Source organism: Puntigrus tetrazona, chromosome 1, assembly GCF_018831695.1.
Source record: "Puntigrus tetrazona isolate hp1 chromosome 1, ASM1883169v1, whole genome shotgun sequence".
NCBI lineage: Eukaryota > Metazoa > Chordata > Actinopteri > Cypriniformes > Cyprinidae > Puntigrus > Puntigrus tetrazona.
The window spans coordinates 27276158-27290542 of NC_056699.1; the positions used below are offsets into that span (position 1 = coordinate 27276158).

General features: G+C 39.9%; 1 protein-coding gene and 1 long non-coding RNA gene across 3 annotated transcripts; one reads left to right on the forward strand and one right to left on the reverse strand.

The window, feature by feature from the left end:
- Positions 1 to 1885: 1885 nt before the first annotated feature.
- On the forward strand, positions 1886 to 3127 carry LOC122344639. Its single transcript, XR_006250912.1, has 4 exons — positions 1886 to 2069; positions 2228 to 2334; positions 2843 to 2900; positions 2987 to 3127. It is a non-coding gene; the product is annotated as an uncharacterized LOC122344639 (long non-coding RNA).
- Positions 3128 to 4143: 1016 nt separating this feature from the next.
- dennd1c (DENN domain containing 1C) lies at positions 4144 to 13164 on the reverse strand. 2 transcript variants are annotated; one of them, XM_043238095.1, is made up of 23 exons: positions 12984 to 13164; positions 12064 to 12128; positions 11649 to 11692; positions 11296 to 11345; positions 11090 to 11209; positions 10865 to 10934; positions 10700 to 10780; positions 10543 to 10617; positions 10256 to 10309; positions 9746 to 9856; positions 9330 to 9430; positions 8928 to 8973; positions 8741 to 8842; positions 8541 to 8666; positions 8363 to 8464; positions 7807 to 7897; positions 7689 to 7729; positions 7146 to 7196; positions 6805 to 6840; positions 6586 to 6705; positions 5919 to 6007; positions 5615 to 5843; positions 4144 to 5151 (listed from the first exon to the last, which is right to left on the reverse strand). In XM_043238095.1, exons 1-23 carry the CDS (start codon positions 12998 to 13000, stop codon positions 4393 to 4395), a joined length of 2580 nt encoding a protein of 859 aa, XP_043094030.1. In that variant the 5' UTR covers positions 13001 to 13164; the 3' UTR covers positions 4144 to 4392. The 2 variants fall into 2 exon arrangements, with proteins under 2 accessions (XP_043094030.1, XP_043094031.1); XM_043238096.1 differs by lacking the exon at positions 10543 to 10617 and having other exon boundaries at positions 12984 to 13161.
- Between the last annotated feature and the right edge of the window lie 1221 nt (positions 13165 to 14385).

Below are 14385 nucleotides of genomic sequence, written 5' to 3' on the forward strand. Positions count from 1 at the left end.
TTAAAAAAATTATCGCTGAATGAATCGTTTGGGAGTCATTGAACAAATAAAGTAAAAATAAGTATTATAGGAAAATTGAAATGTAGTTTTTAAAATTAGTTTTTTGGGACTCCCTTTATGAATCACTTTAAGGTTTTCACTGGACACTCTTGTATTTCTTGCTGTTTATGTTTTTCATACCTGAAATATTTTAAAAGGAAATTGGGACTGAATTAAAAGACAAGAATGGCATAACCAACTTTCAATAAATAGTGACATGCTAAAGACATAAAAGTAGAGTATAAGATTGGCAAATTCCTTCATGCATTCATTCACTCCAAGATTTCAGTCGAAAGGCATAGCACAGGTAATCCCGCTAGCACATGTACATTTTCAAAGCATGTTTATTTCTGCCCTCAATACTTGGTCTGGGCTCTTTAGTGAGGAGTGATTGAAAGAGATCAGTCTGTGGATCTGCTGAGACACTATTGAGCTTCTGTTGCTAGATGCACTGTTTCTCATCTTTCTCTTGAAGATATCCCATTTATTCCACATGGGATTCAGGTCAAACATGTTGGCTGACCGATAAAGCATATATCGTGGTCAGCGAAGCACTCAGAAGTGGTCTTGTCACTGTAGGCAGGTGCTTAAGTCCTGCTGGAAAAGGAAATCATCATCTTCATAAAGTTTTTTTAGCAGATAGAAGCATAAAGTGCTTGAAAATCACCTGACAGACTTCTGACTTGATGAAACAATGGACAAACACCAGCAGATTTCACAGCACCTTAAACCATGACCGGCTTCAGAGACCTCACACTGGACTTCAGGCAGCTTGGGTTCTGTGTCTCTCCGGTCTTCCTCCAAACTCCAGACCTTGATTTCCAAATTAAATGCAAAATGTACTTTTTTTTGGTAACAGTCCAGATATTTTTCTCCTCAGCCCAGTTAAGATGCTTCTGGTGTTGTTTCTGTTTCAGAAGTGTCTTGGTGGCTCTTTTCCTGAAGACGTCTGATCGTGGAAACTCTTTGAGCACTGACTCCAGCTTCATCCCACTCTATGCGAAGCTCTCTGTGTTTGATTCAGCTTTTATTCACAGTATTTTCTCCAGCTAGTACCCATCTCTGTTGCTTGAACACCTTTTTCTAGACAATTTCTTCCTTCAACTTTGATACAGCACTCTGTGAACAGCCAGTCCTTTCAGTAATGACCTTCTGTGACTTAGCGTCTTTGTGGAGGAGGTCAACGATCATCTTCTGGACCATTGAAGAACAAGAGATACCTGTAATATTGCAGGGATGGTCATTATGGTCACTAACCATAAAAACTTTCATAGTGTTTCACATATTTTGAATTTTTTTTTTTTTTTTGTTTATATATATATATATATATATATATATATATATATATATATATATATATATATATATATATATATATATATATGGGTTTATGTTACTTTGTATTCTATTAATACACACATATATGTTTTTTTTTTTATATTTTTATATTTTTATATTTATATATATATTATATATATATATATACACACACACACACACACACACTATTACTACTACTACTACTACTACTACTAATAATAATAATAATACTATAATAATAATAATAATAAATAATAATAACAACAAAAATAACAAAAACCCTAAATATTTGTAACATTATGTTATGGCATTACTCTACGGGATCCACAAACGCCAAGCAATGTAAACATTACTAAAATGTTTCCTTTACGTTAGCCATTTTTCAAATAAAATGTTATTTATTTACATTTTTAAGTCATTTTATATACCGTATACATCTTGTAGGAAGCTTAGGGAAAAGTTCGTGTGAACGTGCGCTTTGGGGAAAAAAAGGGGGCGTTGAGATTCTCGAGCTCGCTTCACCTGAGTTTCGTGAGAGGAACAGGTACAGCGGGTTGACGCGCTTCCGGCCGCAGGTGAGAGAGTCGCAGTCATGAGCGCGCGGATCGACGGCGTCTGCCTCGCGCTCTTCGCCTGGACGCTGAGGTCTTGATCGTTCGGGATCGCGAATAATAACACCGACAGCTCCGGTTATCAGAGCGCTTTCTCAGGTGAGCTCAGTTTCTCTTTCGCTCGGATGGTTGTTCGTCTCAGAGTGTTTTGAAAGCAGCTCGTCAAACCGGCTCCGCCACCGGCATTCCTCGACTGACTGACTGACTGACTCTCTCTCTCATCATTACCTATTAAAGCAAACCTCTCTCCGGTACAGGATCTCAAACTCGGAAGTCAAATAATTTGCGAAGAACTGAAACTAAAGTCCCATATAAAGCAAGTATCGGATGACAGTATGACACGCGTGAGGGATGCGAGACTGAGGTACGTTTATGTCTAAACTTAACGTTTGGTACTTATCTGAAAATAGTGAAACTGTAAATGTGAAATGTTTGATATTCGTTTTGTAGATTAAATCGTGTTTGCTTAGGCTACGGATTCGCCAGATCATTATATGAATTATATACTTAATGTGTTGCTATTTAATAATTTTGTGAAAACACACACACAAACACACATGTGTTTTATATATGTGTGTATACATAAATATAATGCATATGTGCGTGTGTATATATATATATATATATATATATATATATATATATATATATATATATATATATATACATGCATACATACAATGACTTGAGCTCAGTTCATGGTTAGTATTTTTGTAGATGTCCTTGTAGCTGTAGGTTAGTGTTGTTCTTCCAGACTAATAATTAACCCCATCAGTCCACAGCCGAACAGTAGACTCTTTTAAAATTATCTCCTCATCTGTGAATGTGTTAGTAGGAATTCACGTCTTGCTTTTATCTTCCTCCTCCACTAGGCTAAAGTTCCCTTCCAAAATGTAAAAGGATGCCCGCTGTTTAGTCCCGGTTAACCAGGTACTTTGCTCCCTCACACACACACACATCTTGTGTCTTCTAGAACGGACGCACATCCTTGGGCCGCCGTTCTCACACGTTCTCAGTCTGTGTTTGTTTTCACATGTGCGTGTGCGGAGCATCATGAGTTCGGTGAGCGCGTCGGGCCTGTTGATGCCGGTGGTCTTTCTGCTGGCTCTGGCCTTGGTTCTGTTCTCGTGCGTCCTCCGTAAGAGTCGGCAGATGGAGGGATCGTACCAGCCTAGCGCGGAAGAGCGCAAACAAGCCAAGAACCACGGAGCGGAGAAACCCGGCCTCGCTCTCCCGCTGCCCAAAGAAGAGCGACTGATCTGAACAACCCACTGTTTAGGTTGATCAGGTAGACCTAAAAATGACTTGATATTGATATTTATGTGGTCGGACACGTCTGCAGTCCCGACTAACAAGTGGAAGGTCATGGATGGAGAACGGTTAAAGTGCTGGTGGTTGGTATTTCTGGTGTTTTTGAGGTGTGAGAATGCTTTCACGTCGCAACGCACCGTTAATGCTGACAAATCAATTCAAGTACGCCTGAAGAGGTTTTCATAGCATACCCGGGATATCTGAAGACACCGGGAAGTGCATTTATCAAAAGTAAAGAAAAGTCAGATGGTTTACGTACACAGCCAAACCTGTTTGACTTTGTTTACTTCATCTGTACTTTGTTTACTCACTTTGTGAAGGAGTCACGTGGCAGCTTTACCTCCAAAATAGTTTACCATTGTCATACTGAATACTTTAAGTGAGCAAAAGATAATGTTTTGTCACAGGTTTTTCAGAGGTGGAGAGAAAATATATATGTTGCACTTTGCCAAATGATGTTTTGTATTTGTTTTTTCATGTCTGTAACACATTCCTGTTAGCAATGATGGTGATCGTTACGTGATGTTTAAATAAAATGCACGCTTATGATCGGTTTCCTGCTCTGTTCAGAGCGTGTTATTCAAGGGTTTTTGGTTGTGGCTGAGTCAATATTTACTCTGAGTTAGGAGCTGGTGCTTTGCACTCTCAGATAAGGTTTTTATAAATGATTAAATATGTTTGGATTAAAAAAAATGTGTTGGACTTTATTGATCAGAATTGGTGCATTTATCAGTTTCTTTTGATAACGTACCGTATTTAGTTAGAATAAAAGTTAAAATCGACCTGATTTACTTTAATGCACCTTCGGTGTACATTATTTCAAAGGGAAAAGTAATCCTTCACTAAATTGGAATAACTTGCATTGCCTTTTAATCGATTTTATTGATGTTAAGTTAAGTTTAAACAAACAGTTACATGAGACCTTCCACAATCCCAAAGTTTAGTATGGAACACCAAACTTTCACGATCCAGTTAAAACCCAGTGGATATTTTTATTGATTTTGACTCAAAAAAAGGGGTGCAACTGCTATTTCTTGAATATTTGTAACTGACAATATAAAGAAGTTCATCACTATAGTTTTGCTTCGGTATGCTTTTTCTTTGTAATGATCTATTGTTCAAATCTCTTCTTCAGCTCTGAGACTTTAACAGGAGGCTGGGTTTGTTCTTCTGATGTTGATGAAGCGGGCGCTTTCATGCTTTGTTCTTCAGCCTGCAGGCCCATCATTGGACCCACACTGATTTTGTGGGTTCTGATGGGAGTTTTTAGAGATTTATCGCACCCTCGGGAACTAGGAGACTCAGAGGACTTGGACTGGAACAAAGCTACAGCAGACAAAATGTTCGGTGATTTAGGTTCAGCGTTCTTCTTATCTAGCTCGTCTCTTTTGTCTATCGTTACATGGAGTGAAACGGCGGAGGTGATTCCTTCATTTGTCGGTCCGTTTGGGCCCAAGTCATTTGTCTTCATACGCTCTTTCTGGAGTTCTTCTTTGTCGAGTTGCATCTCTGTCCTCTCTGTAACTTCTGTCTCAGTTTCCAAGCTTTCCTCCGTTGTTCCGTTCATTTGTCCATCATTTTTCGAACAGCTGTCCTTTTCCTGCTCCTGAGAACCCACTTCGGGATCCTGAGAAGCATCCTGAGAAGCTTCTTCTAGAATTTGTAGATCTGAACACAGATTTTCCCCTAACTCGTTCAAGTCCTTTTCTAATTCGTTAAGCTCATTTTGTGGCTTGTCGATCGGGAGATGAGGCCCCTCCCCCTCAAAAACAGGCCCCTCCTCTAGCCCCTCCTCCTCCCAGCTCATGAGACTTCCGCTGTTTCCAAAAGAGGGACTTAGGCTCTCCTGACTTGGGTTGGTCAGACTCTTCTGAAAGAGAAATTAAATAGTGAGAGTGTGTGGCCTTTTCCACCGATAGGTTCCCGGTGCTGGACTAGTTTTCAAAAACAGTAGTCAGGTAACTAAATCAATTAAATCAACTAAATAGCAAAGCTATTTTATTTTCTCAGTTCACTTTAAATATTTGTCTTTTTTATGTAAAAGACATGCAATTTAGCAACAATTCCCCAGTTCCTGTACATTTTATTTTTCTAAATATTATAAGAAATGTTGCTATTTACTTTAATTAGAGCTATTTTATCATATGTAAAAATCATATTCCTCCATTTGAATGCATACCACACAGGGATAAATGTCTTCTGATCGTGACGCCAGGGTTATAAAGACTTTAAATGTGCTCTTAAAGCGGAGTGCAGCTTGTTTGTTGCAGGTCACGTCAAACACCTTGTCCAGCACCGTTTAGCTGCGACGCGTGAGAAGATCCAGGCCTTACATGTGTGATGAATTCACTGCTGTCGGAGCTGAAGAGGTCGAGGCTGCGTGTGCCGTACAGTAAACCTGGCTCTCTGGAGCTCTGCGCGCTCAGCGTGTCGAAGATCTCCCCGAGCAGGTCCATCTCCTCTGGGTCGGCCACAAGAGAGAGATCATCATCATCATCATCATCATCATCATCTTCCTGTAAGTCGCTGGCGCCAGAGCACTGCTCGGGACCTTCTGTTGCACTGGAAAGAAAAATGCATTGTAAAAAAATACATAAAACGGCCAGGCGTCCATGCATCGGTCTTCTCTCAACTCACCTGTCCTCATAAGCGGCGTTGCCGTCCTCTGTCTGTTGGTCATTGCCCTGGTGTCTGTGATGCTTGCGTGCCGGCCGACGCGGTCGAGACTGAAGCACAGTAGAAAAACAAACGTCATATTTAGAAGGTAAAGTGAATGTACTGTTTTGTGGTTGAACACTAGGTAGAGCCAAACTGCATGAAATGCATACATTAGTCCAGGATACAGTGTGCTACTACTATTACTCAGTTTAGAAGTATACTATTAGCAAGTTTAGAAAAGAGAAACTGCTTAAAGGTGCGAAAGCAAAGATTTCTATTTTACATAAATGCTATTCTTTTGAACACATCGTTATTCATCAAATAACTCAAAATATATCAGGGTTTCCATTGATAATAATCAGTATATTGAATCATGTGACACTGAAGACTGGAGTAATGATGTTGGAATCTCATCTTTGATTTACAGCAACAAAATTACATTTTACAATGTATTCACACAGAACAAAGTTTTAAAACTCTAGAAATTCTAATCATATTCTACAATATTGCAGATTTTTACTGTATTTTTTTTTTGTTGTAATCAAATGCAGGCTTGGTGAGCAGAAGATACTTCTGACCGGTAACATGCAGTCTGTTTTTTAGCTTTATGTCATAATTTGTGCGCAGATTCGTTTGGATGCCTTACTCTGCCAAAGTGCTGTGTGATTGGTAGACGATTCTGAAGGCAGTCTGATTGGATGAGGCGGTACGTGTGCGCTCCACACACAGACCCGCCCCTCTGCAGCATGTGAGGTTCACTTGAGTCCTGAAAGGGAAAATCCCAACAATGAAATATAAAACATTCAATCACATACTTAGCACATGTGTGTGTGTGTGTGTGTATATATAAGGAATGTAAAGTCACCTTTGATGACAGGAGGTTTTTCAGCCCAAACTTGGTCTGAGATATAAAGAGAACTATGTCATGCAAGAACAATTCAAATTAAAACCGTTTTTATGTAATATTTAATAATGCACAACAGTGATGGTCCCAAGATCTAGATCGAGACACTTTTCTCCTCTTTAGTGCACTGTGGTCAAAAACCTTCTATATATATTTATCTATTATATATGTTTTTGCAGAAGGGTTTGTACAGCACGGCGGTCAAGTACTGTTTGTATTAGAAATATAAAAAAATAAAATGAAAGCAATGTTTTACTTAAACAGATGAAATGAAACGTGACAGTAAAAGTATAAATACTCACTGCTTTGTTCGCCGTAGTCTTCCATGTCACAATCAGAGCTCCGCCCCCTTTCTGTGAGGATCCAATTTTTACAAATTGCATCGAATTTTGTGCAAAACAACTTTTCTAAAGCCTATTTTAATTATGCATCAATGTTTGATGCCCATTCTGGTTTATTTGTCTGACTGAAATGGAAATATCTGACAGCTGTAAGATGAACATTATTGTACTAGAACTTAATATGTCGGCACTCTTAAACATTTAAAGTGCTTTTTGGTTTTTTTTATCTAAATGGTTCTGGAAATAACTTTTAACATCCAAAGAGCCTTTCTGTTTTTCAAAAAAGGTCTTTGTTGAAAAGGAAGGTTCTTCAGATTATAAAAAGGTAAGAGAGAGATATGTTTTATTTATTGAATGGTTCTTTGTGGAATCAAAAATGGTTTTTCCATGACATCACTGCGAAGAACTTTTAGCACCTTTAATTTTAAGAGCGCGTACTAAAAAGAGTGCCCTTTATGCACACTGAGCAGTGTGGGTGTGTTCCAGAGTTCCTGTAAAACCTACCTTTAGGTTTCCCACCCACTGCCGTCGCAGTTTAGAGGCACCTGAGAGCAAGCACCAACAGAAGGGTGTTAAAATGAGCGACTCAACGAGCAAGTCTTATTCTGTGACGAACACTCACCAGAAGAAGCTCCACACTGAAGCACCTCTTCCTCAAACACATCATCTGGCTCTTTGCCCTGGTCCAGCATTTTCACCCGGCCGTCAATAAACTGAGAACAGTATGACATTAGAATAGGAGACACAATACAGCCTGCATATTTACAAGAAATCACGTGAAGCTGGAATTTGTGCATGCTCAAGCTTCTCCAGTTAACATTAAAATGATTGTTTTGTGTTATGAGATTTCTGAAACGTTGAAATTAGCTACATGCTAATGACTAGTATTAATCATTCAAATTAATTTTGAAGTTCATTTCATGCCATTTAAGTTTTAGAAATGTTGTTGTGTTTGTGTGCTTTTAAAATGAGAAGGATGAATTTTTATTCATAGATTTGATAATACCAATAATAATGTTCATTCTCTGTCTCATTTTACACACAGATTTTTTTTTAATAAAAACATTTTTAAGAAACATTGCTTTGAGTCACTTGAGAACTTTTTTATTTTAAGCTGCATGTACAAACACGGAAATGAAAAGACAGCCCTTAGACTTGACGTTGCATGAAACGGTTACCTCTTTGAAACACTGCAGGTGAACGGCGCTCTCCAGAAACTCCCTCATGCTTTGAGACTTATGACTGAGAAACAGCTCATTGCAGAACACCACCGGCCCTTCCTTCACCATATGAGAGAGGAAGCACTGTTAGCGTTTCTGAAGCTCTATTGATTGGACGTGAACGTGCGTCACTCACATCCGACGGCTGTAAGGCGTCCCTGTATCCTCCGAACAGCAGAGCCTGGGCTCGGAGGAAAGCGTGTGCGACCCCTGACCCGGCCGCCGCCGCCTGTTTTTTCAGCCTGACCTTCAGTCCCGCCACCTGCAGGAACAGAGAGCACCGTAAACCTTCACCCTTGCCGAGTCAGAGATCTGAAAGCGGCCCGAGAGTCTCACCACGTCGGCCGGGATCTTTTTCAGGTCCTCGTGGGGCGACTCCAGGGTGTTGCTGTCCACGTTCAGTATGACCACGTCCTCCAGAGCTCGACTCCTCACTCTCTGTCAAACACACGGAGAGAGAGAGAGCCGCGGGGTGAGTGTTTGTGGTGTGAAAGACAACCACGGGACGAGGGAAGAGTCATACCTCTGACAGACTGGAGTGAATTCCAATGAGGTACGGCATCGGTGCGCTGGAAACGGTAAAAGTGAGAGAAAAATAGGCAACGGTTACACAGGATGTATGTGAACAGATGGATTGTATCTGCACTGTTTTAGTCATTGATCTAGTGACCCTTTTTAATATTTTATTGCTTCTGTCAATCATTGAGGTTGGCATTAGCAAATAAAACATTTAATTGTTTTTAGCCTTGGTGGTATTTAACTTGGTGGTATTTATTTTTAGTTTAAAGACCCCCATTAATGCACAACAAATAACCATTTGTTAAATTAATAAAATTTAAAAAGAGAGTAAGATAAGAAACATAATTACATTTGGTCTTCTTGAATTTATGTCAGTAACACAAGTTAGATTATAATAACGTCTCACCAGCAGTAGTCCAGCAGGTGAGGAGGCAACACTGGGATGAAGATGTGCTGCCAGTACATGGGGTACAGCATCCCGTTACACGCGTGTATGCAGGCTGTCAGCTGAACACACACACACACAAATTAATTGTTTGGTGCTTGTTTAATGAAGCTCTCTCCCTACTGGTTGGGACAAAAGCTGTGATTTGTGGTGTTTAAACTCATTGTGTCACTCCTGGTTAACGTGTTTTCACGCTAGGGGTTGAAAGAAGGAAACAATCCATTTGAGCTAGCTGCAGAAATGCATGAAATGGTTGTTTTGTAATAATGTTTGTTTGTCTAAAGTGGACACTTCAGTGCATGGATTTCTTTGGGAAACGCCATGACCTGTTGCTTTCACTTTGGGAACCGAGCGTTATCGGTTCAGATTGAACTCACGGTGCTGAGTTTACTGCAGTAAAAGAGGATCCGTCTCTCAAACAACATGCTGGCGTAGAGCTGTAGCAGGTTTCCCACATCCACCGCCACCACCAGCTCCGTCAGGTTCCTCTGATGAAACACACACGCATAGACATACATACCGGAAAAAAACCAATCTCTGCTAACTATGGCTGTATTTATTTGATCGAAAAAGTACAGTAAAAAAAGTAATATTGTGAAACACGATTGTAGCTTAATAGAAATGAAATATAAAAGTACTGTTTTCTGTTGTAATATGTTGTGAAAAGTAATTTATTCATGTGATCAAAGCCGAATTTTCAGCATCATTATCACAGTCTTCAGTGCCAAGAAACATTTCTGATTATTATCGGTGTTAAAAACAGTTGGGCTGCTTAATATATTTTGTTTAAACTATTATATTAGAATAATTTATAAAGACTGCTTCATAATGCCGGAAAAAGCAGCTATTTTAAATGATAAAATTATAAAAACTATGGAAAAACTCACACTCTCTGGAATAGAAGGCAGGGCTTTGGGATCTGGTGCGATGAAGTACGGGATCTGATGGGGAGATGAATGCAATGAAACCGTCTGACCTCAAGGTTCTTAGGAGGCATGCTTTGTTATTCAAAAGGACCCATTAGTGTTTTAGTTAAGCATTGTTAGAGATCCAGGGTTAGTTTTTGAACACTGGATTAGTTCGCTCTCACAGTATGAACTGTATTAGGATTTATTAGACGCTGGGTTGAAGGTTTAGTCCGGTCGGCTGCTCTTAATGTGGATCAGGGACTCACCCCCTCCGACTCCTCCCTTTTAGGGGCGTGTCCACAGATGCCAGGCATCTTGCGTCCAATCATTAGCTTCCCTCCCTCAGTGAAGAACACACCAACCTGATTGTGATGTCGCATGTGATGTCATAAACGGAACTTCCGCCAGCCAATGAGCACTTACCATCTGCAGCGTGATGGAGCCGTTGGCTGGAGGCACGGGGTGCTTGTAGAGCACCGAGAGCAGCTCTTTCATCTCATTGGTCTAGCAGAGTGTTTGAATGAATGAAGTGGCGTTAGATACAGTAAATGGCTTTTTAAATGTGGGTCATCAGGAGTTAAATCATACCTGTCCTTTCGTTGAGTAGTCAGCTAGATTATTCAGAAGTTTGTAGAAGACCTCAAACCAGGGCAAATAACTGTGTTGGGAGACAAATTGGGTAATAAGTTTAACATACACCTCATAATGAAAACTGAAAGAAAAAGTGATCGTGGCTATGAGAAGCAGAGCGTGGGTCTTGATCAGCGAGTGTCCGTCATGTGTTTCTGGGTGTATTTTGTGGGTGTTTGAGACCTGAGGATGCACAAGCAACTCTGAGAGCTGGAGGTGAGTCTGCAGAAGCCGAAGCGCTGACATCCTTCCAGATCGGTCAGGACGAATGAGAAGTGCTGCACGGCAACGGTGTCCTTCACCCTGTCCACCAATCGACCACAGTTAATCAGTCATAACAGGTAAAAAGGTCGAGAGGTTATCTTTAGTGACGAACGAGTGATTTTCACCTCTCTATGTCATAAGGGAAGCAGAAGCGAGGCAAGGACTGCAGGGACTCCTGTGACAGAACAGAAGAAACGTCATCAAACTAAAGTTTAGAAAGCGATGCTATTAAAGTACAATTTTCAGTAACTGTTATTTGATAATTGATTGACATTAATGCCAGTTGATCTTTGGCAAAAACCAACGCTGCTGAGGAAGTGTAAATGGATGAAATATGTGTGTGCGCTCTTGCCTCATGTTATGCAGAGGTATCATTTATGTATTTTTGCACCTTTTTTTCATGCAATTATTTAAACAGTTTATTTTAAAATACACCAAATCAATAAATGAAAAGTCACTGCGATCCTAGAGTACCAACCTCATCACTAAAGTCTTCAGGGAACTGAAACAGCACACCAGGATCTGATCAAATAGAAACATACACGCAGTCAGTCACATCAGTTAATTTCTCATGCAGAGGATGTGGTTAAAGTCGGGTCAAAGTCAGCCACGCAGGGTAACCAGTCCAGCTCAGCCTGTTTCTACACAGCCAGACCTAAGTCAAACCCATCTCTCCTCTGAATCTGACTGTGCTTCTTTAACTTGTTAGCAGATCACAGCATAATAACTAGTTCCTCTGACTTTTCTCATTCTGAGGAGTGTGTATCTACCCTGCTGTGTGGTTTTTCTCGTTCAGTCATGTGACAGGAAGAGCCATTCTCAGAAGAGGCAGTTTGTGTTTATTACATCAGTTAGTCTGTGTGTGTGTGTGTGTGTGCGTGTGTGATACACACCTTTATCTCTGGCAATTGGACATGAAGCTTGAAAGAACCAGTAGAACGTTTTTTCAGGGTTTTCTCTGAGAACAACAAAACCATGAGCAAAACTGTCATCATAATAAAACTGCCACTAAAATTTCACCAGCATTAACACTGCAAGCGTGGCCAGTGACTGAATGTGAATCTTCTTCTGTAGCTCTTTTCAAAAGAGCTTAATAAGACTCTTCGTTGGTGCAGCAGGATGTGGTTGACAACTAAATTAGAAGAAGCGCATCTACAGAAAATATTTTCGGCTATGAGTTTGACCATATGTATAAAACAGACTTATGTTTGTCTGCTAAAAATATTTTTAAATGAAAAAATATCAAGAATGTGGTGAGAAAGGTTCAACTTTAGATGTTGCCTGGTCTGTTGTTTCTTAACAGGAAAATCATACTACATTTGCAATTGATTACTTTATTTTTTACTCAAAAGAGATGAGAAACCAATAACAAATGTATTGTTGAAGACGGTTACGTGTTTATAATTAATGTGTTTTTTCCACATCTTTGTGAACTTGAGAAATGATTTCACACAGCTACTGAAAATGACCAGAACTGGCGGTGATTCAAGCACAAGAAGAACTAATGAAGATTAAAAGTAGGTGCTTGATCTGACGTTTTTCTAATTCGGTGACATTGAGACTTAAAGCAGTTTTGAGGATGCTGTACGACCGAAATGAAGCGTGGAGAAGTGTGCAGACTCCTGACATCTCCTGTGGATGTCGTCTCAAAACTCTCCGAAATGTTACGTTTTTTGCATTTAGGTTTATTCACTGAATTGTGACATGATAAGTCTCGCATCCGAGAACGACAGAGCGAGGAAGAGGAAGTAAGCAGCAGACCACAAAGTGAGCAAACGGAGAGAAATCGACAGACAAATGGAGAGATTCTTACTTTATCCTGGAGCCCATGATGCGCTCGAATGTTGGGGCCCATTCGGGGATGTTCAGGGCGTCAGCAGACCGAACTCATTAGATCGTTTATTAACATGCATCGACGCACACACTTCTGCACACACACATCCTCACATCAAACAGCCAGTTCCGCCGACTAGCATACAACTTAAGACAGCACTTCCTGATCTCTCTGTGTGTGTGACCTACATGACGTTTGCCAGCTTATTGACACTAATATTCACTCTTTAACCCTTATTATCAAAAAGAAGTAGAACATTTTGCTCTTTCGTAGATCAAGTCTAGTCTTCAGGTTGAATCATTTCAGAAACATACCTTTTAATTAGACTCAAGGGTAGTATTTCATATTGCTGACTCATTTTTATATGTATGCATGCACATTTTTTGTTTTATACAGTATTATTCTGTCGTTCTTAAACTAATGTTTGTTCATTAATAACATATTTAAGCTAAAACCAAGCTTTGGTTGAAAACACATAAACACGTTAGAGGAAACACTGGAATGGACTTCCTCTATTGATTCATTGCTTTCTCATTACTCTGTTTTTATGCTCTCATCATCATTGCTCACGTGTTTGCTCTCTCTCTCTCTCTCTCTCTCTCTCTCTCTCTCTCTCTCTCTCTCTCTCTCTGTCTCTCTCTCTCTCTCTCTCTCTCTCTCTCTCTCTCTCTCTCTCTCTCTCTCTCTCTCTCTCTCTCTCTCTCTCTCTCTCTCTGTCTCTCTCTCTCTCTCTCTCTCTCTCTCTCTCTGTCTCTCTCTGTCTGTCTCTCTCTCTCTCTCTCTCTCTGACATTGAAGAGTGATCAACATGGATGTGCTGATCTTGGTCTTATTTACACAGACACACTCTTACACACACACACACACACTCCCTGTTCAGGCAGCTCCTTTGACTAATATTTCCACTGCAATGAACGCACATTCAATTTTTGGTACCAAGTGTTTTGGGGCAAAATGGTTCCCTCAAGTGTTCACTGAAAGAATGGCTTTTTAGTTGTAGATGTCAGTTTTTCTGAAAGCTAGCATAGCCCATTTCGATAATTGCGACTTTATATTCTACGACAATAGTGTGTCAATCATAATTTTGACAATTTCTTATTTTCACAATAGCCAAAGCCATAGTCTATTTATTCTATGGAATTGCAAACAAGAAAATGGATCCTGTTTGTTGTCTCCTTATTAAGTTATGACTTTTCATAAATTATGCAAATAATGCCTTTTTCAATTCAAAACGCCTACTTGTCAAAAAGTTTATCTTTGCCTATTACTGTTGCTTGTTGAACATTTCTGTCATAAATCAGTTGTTAAACATTACTTTCTTTGACCATTGAAAGTCAAACTGAAGAATCACGCTGGAATTCCCGCACGTCTTCTGTAAAGCT

Coding starts and splice junctions, on each gene's coding strand:
- dennd1c (XM_043238095.1), bottom strand. Junction 6,706..6,804: donor AAAACCTCCTGTCATCAAAG/GTGACTTTACAT, acceptor TTTCCCTTTCAG/GACTCAAGTGAACCTCACAT. Junction 5,152..5,614: donor GCAGTGAATTCATCACACAT/GTAAGGCCTGGA, acceptor TTTCTCTTTCAG/AAGAGTCTGACCAACCCAAG.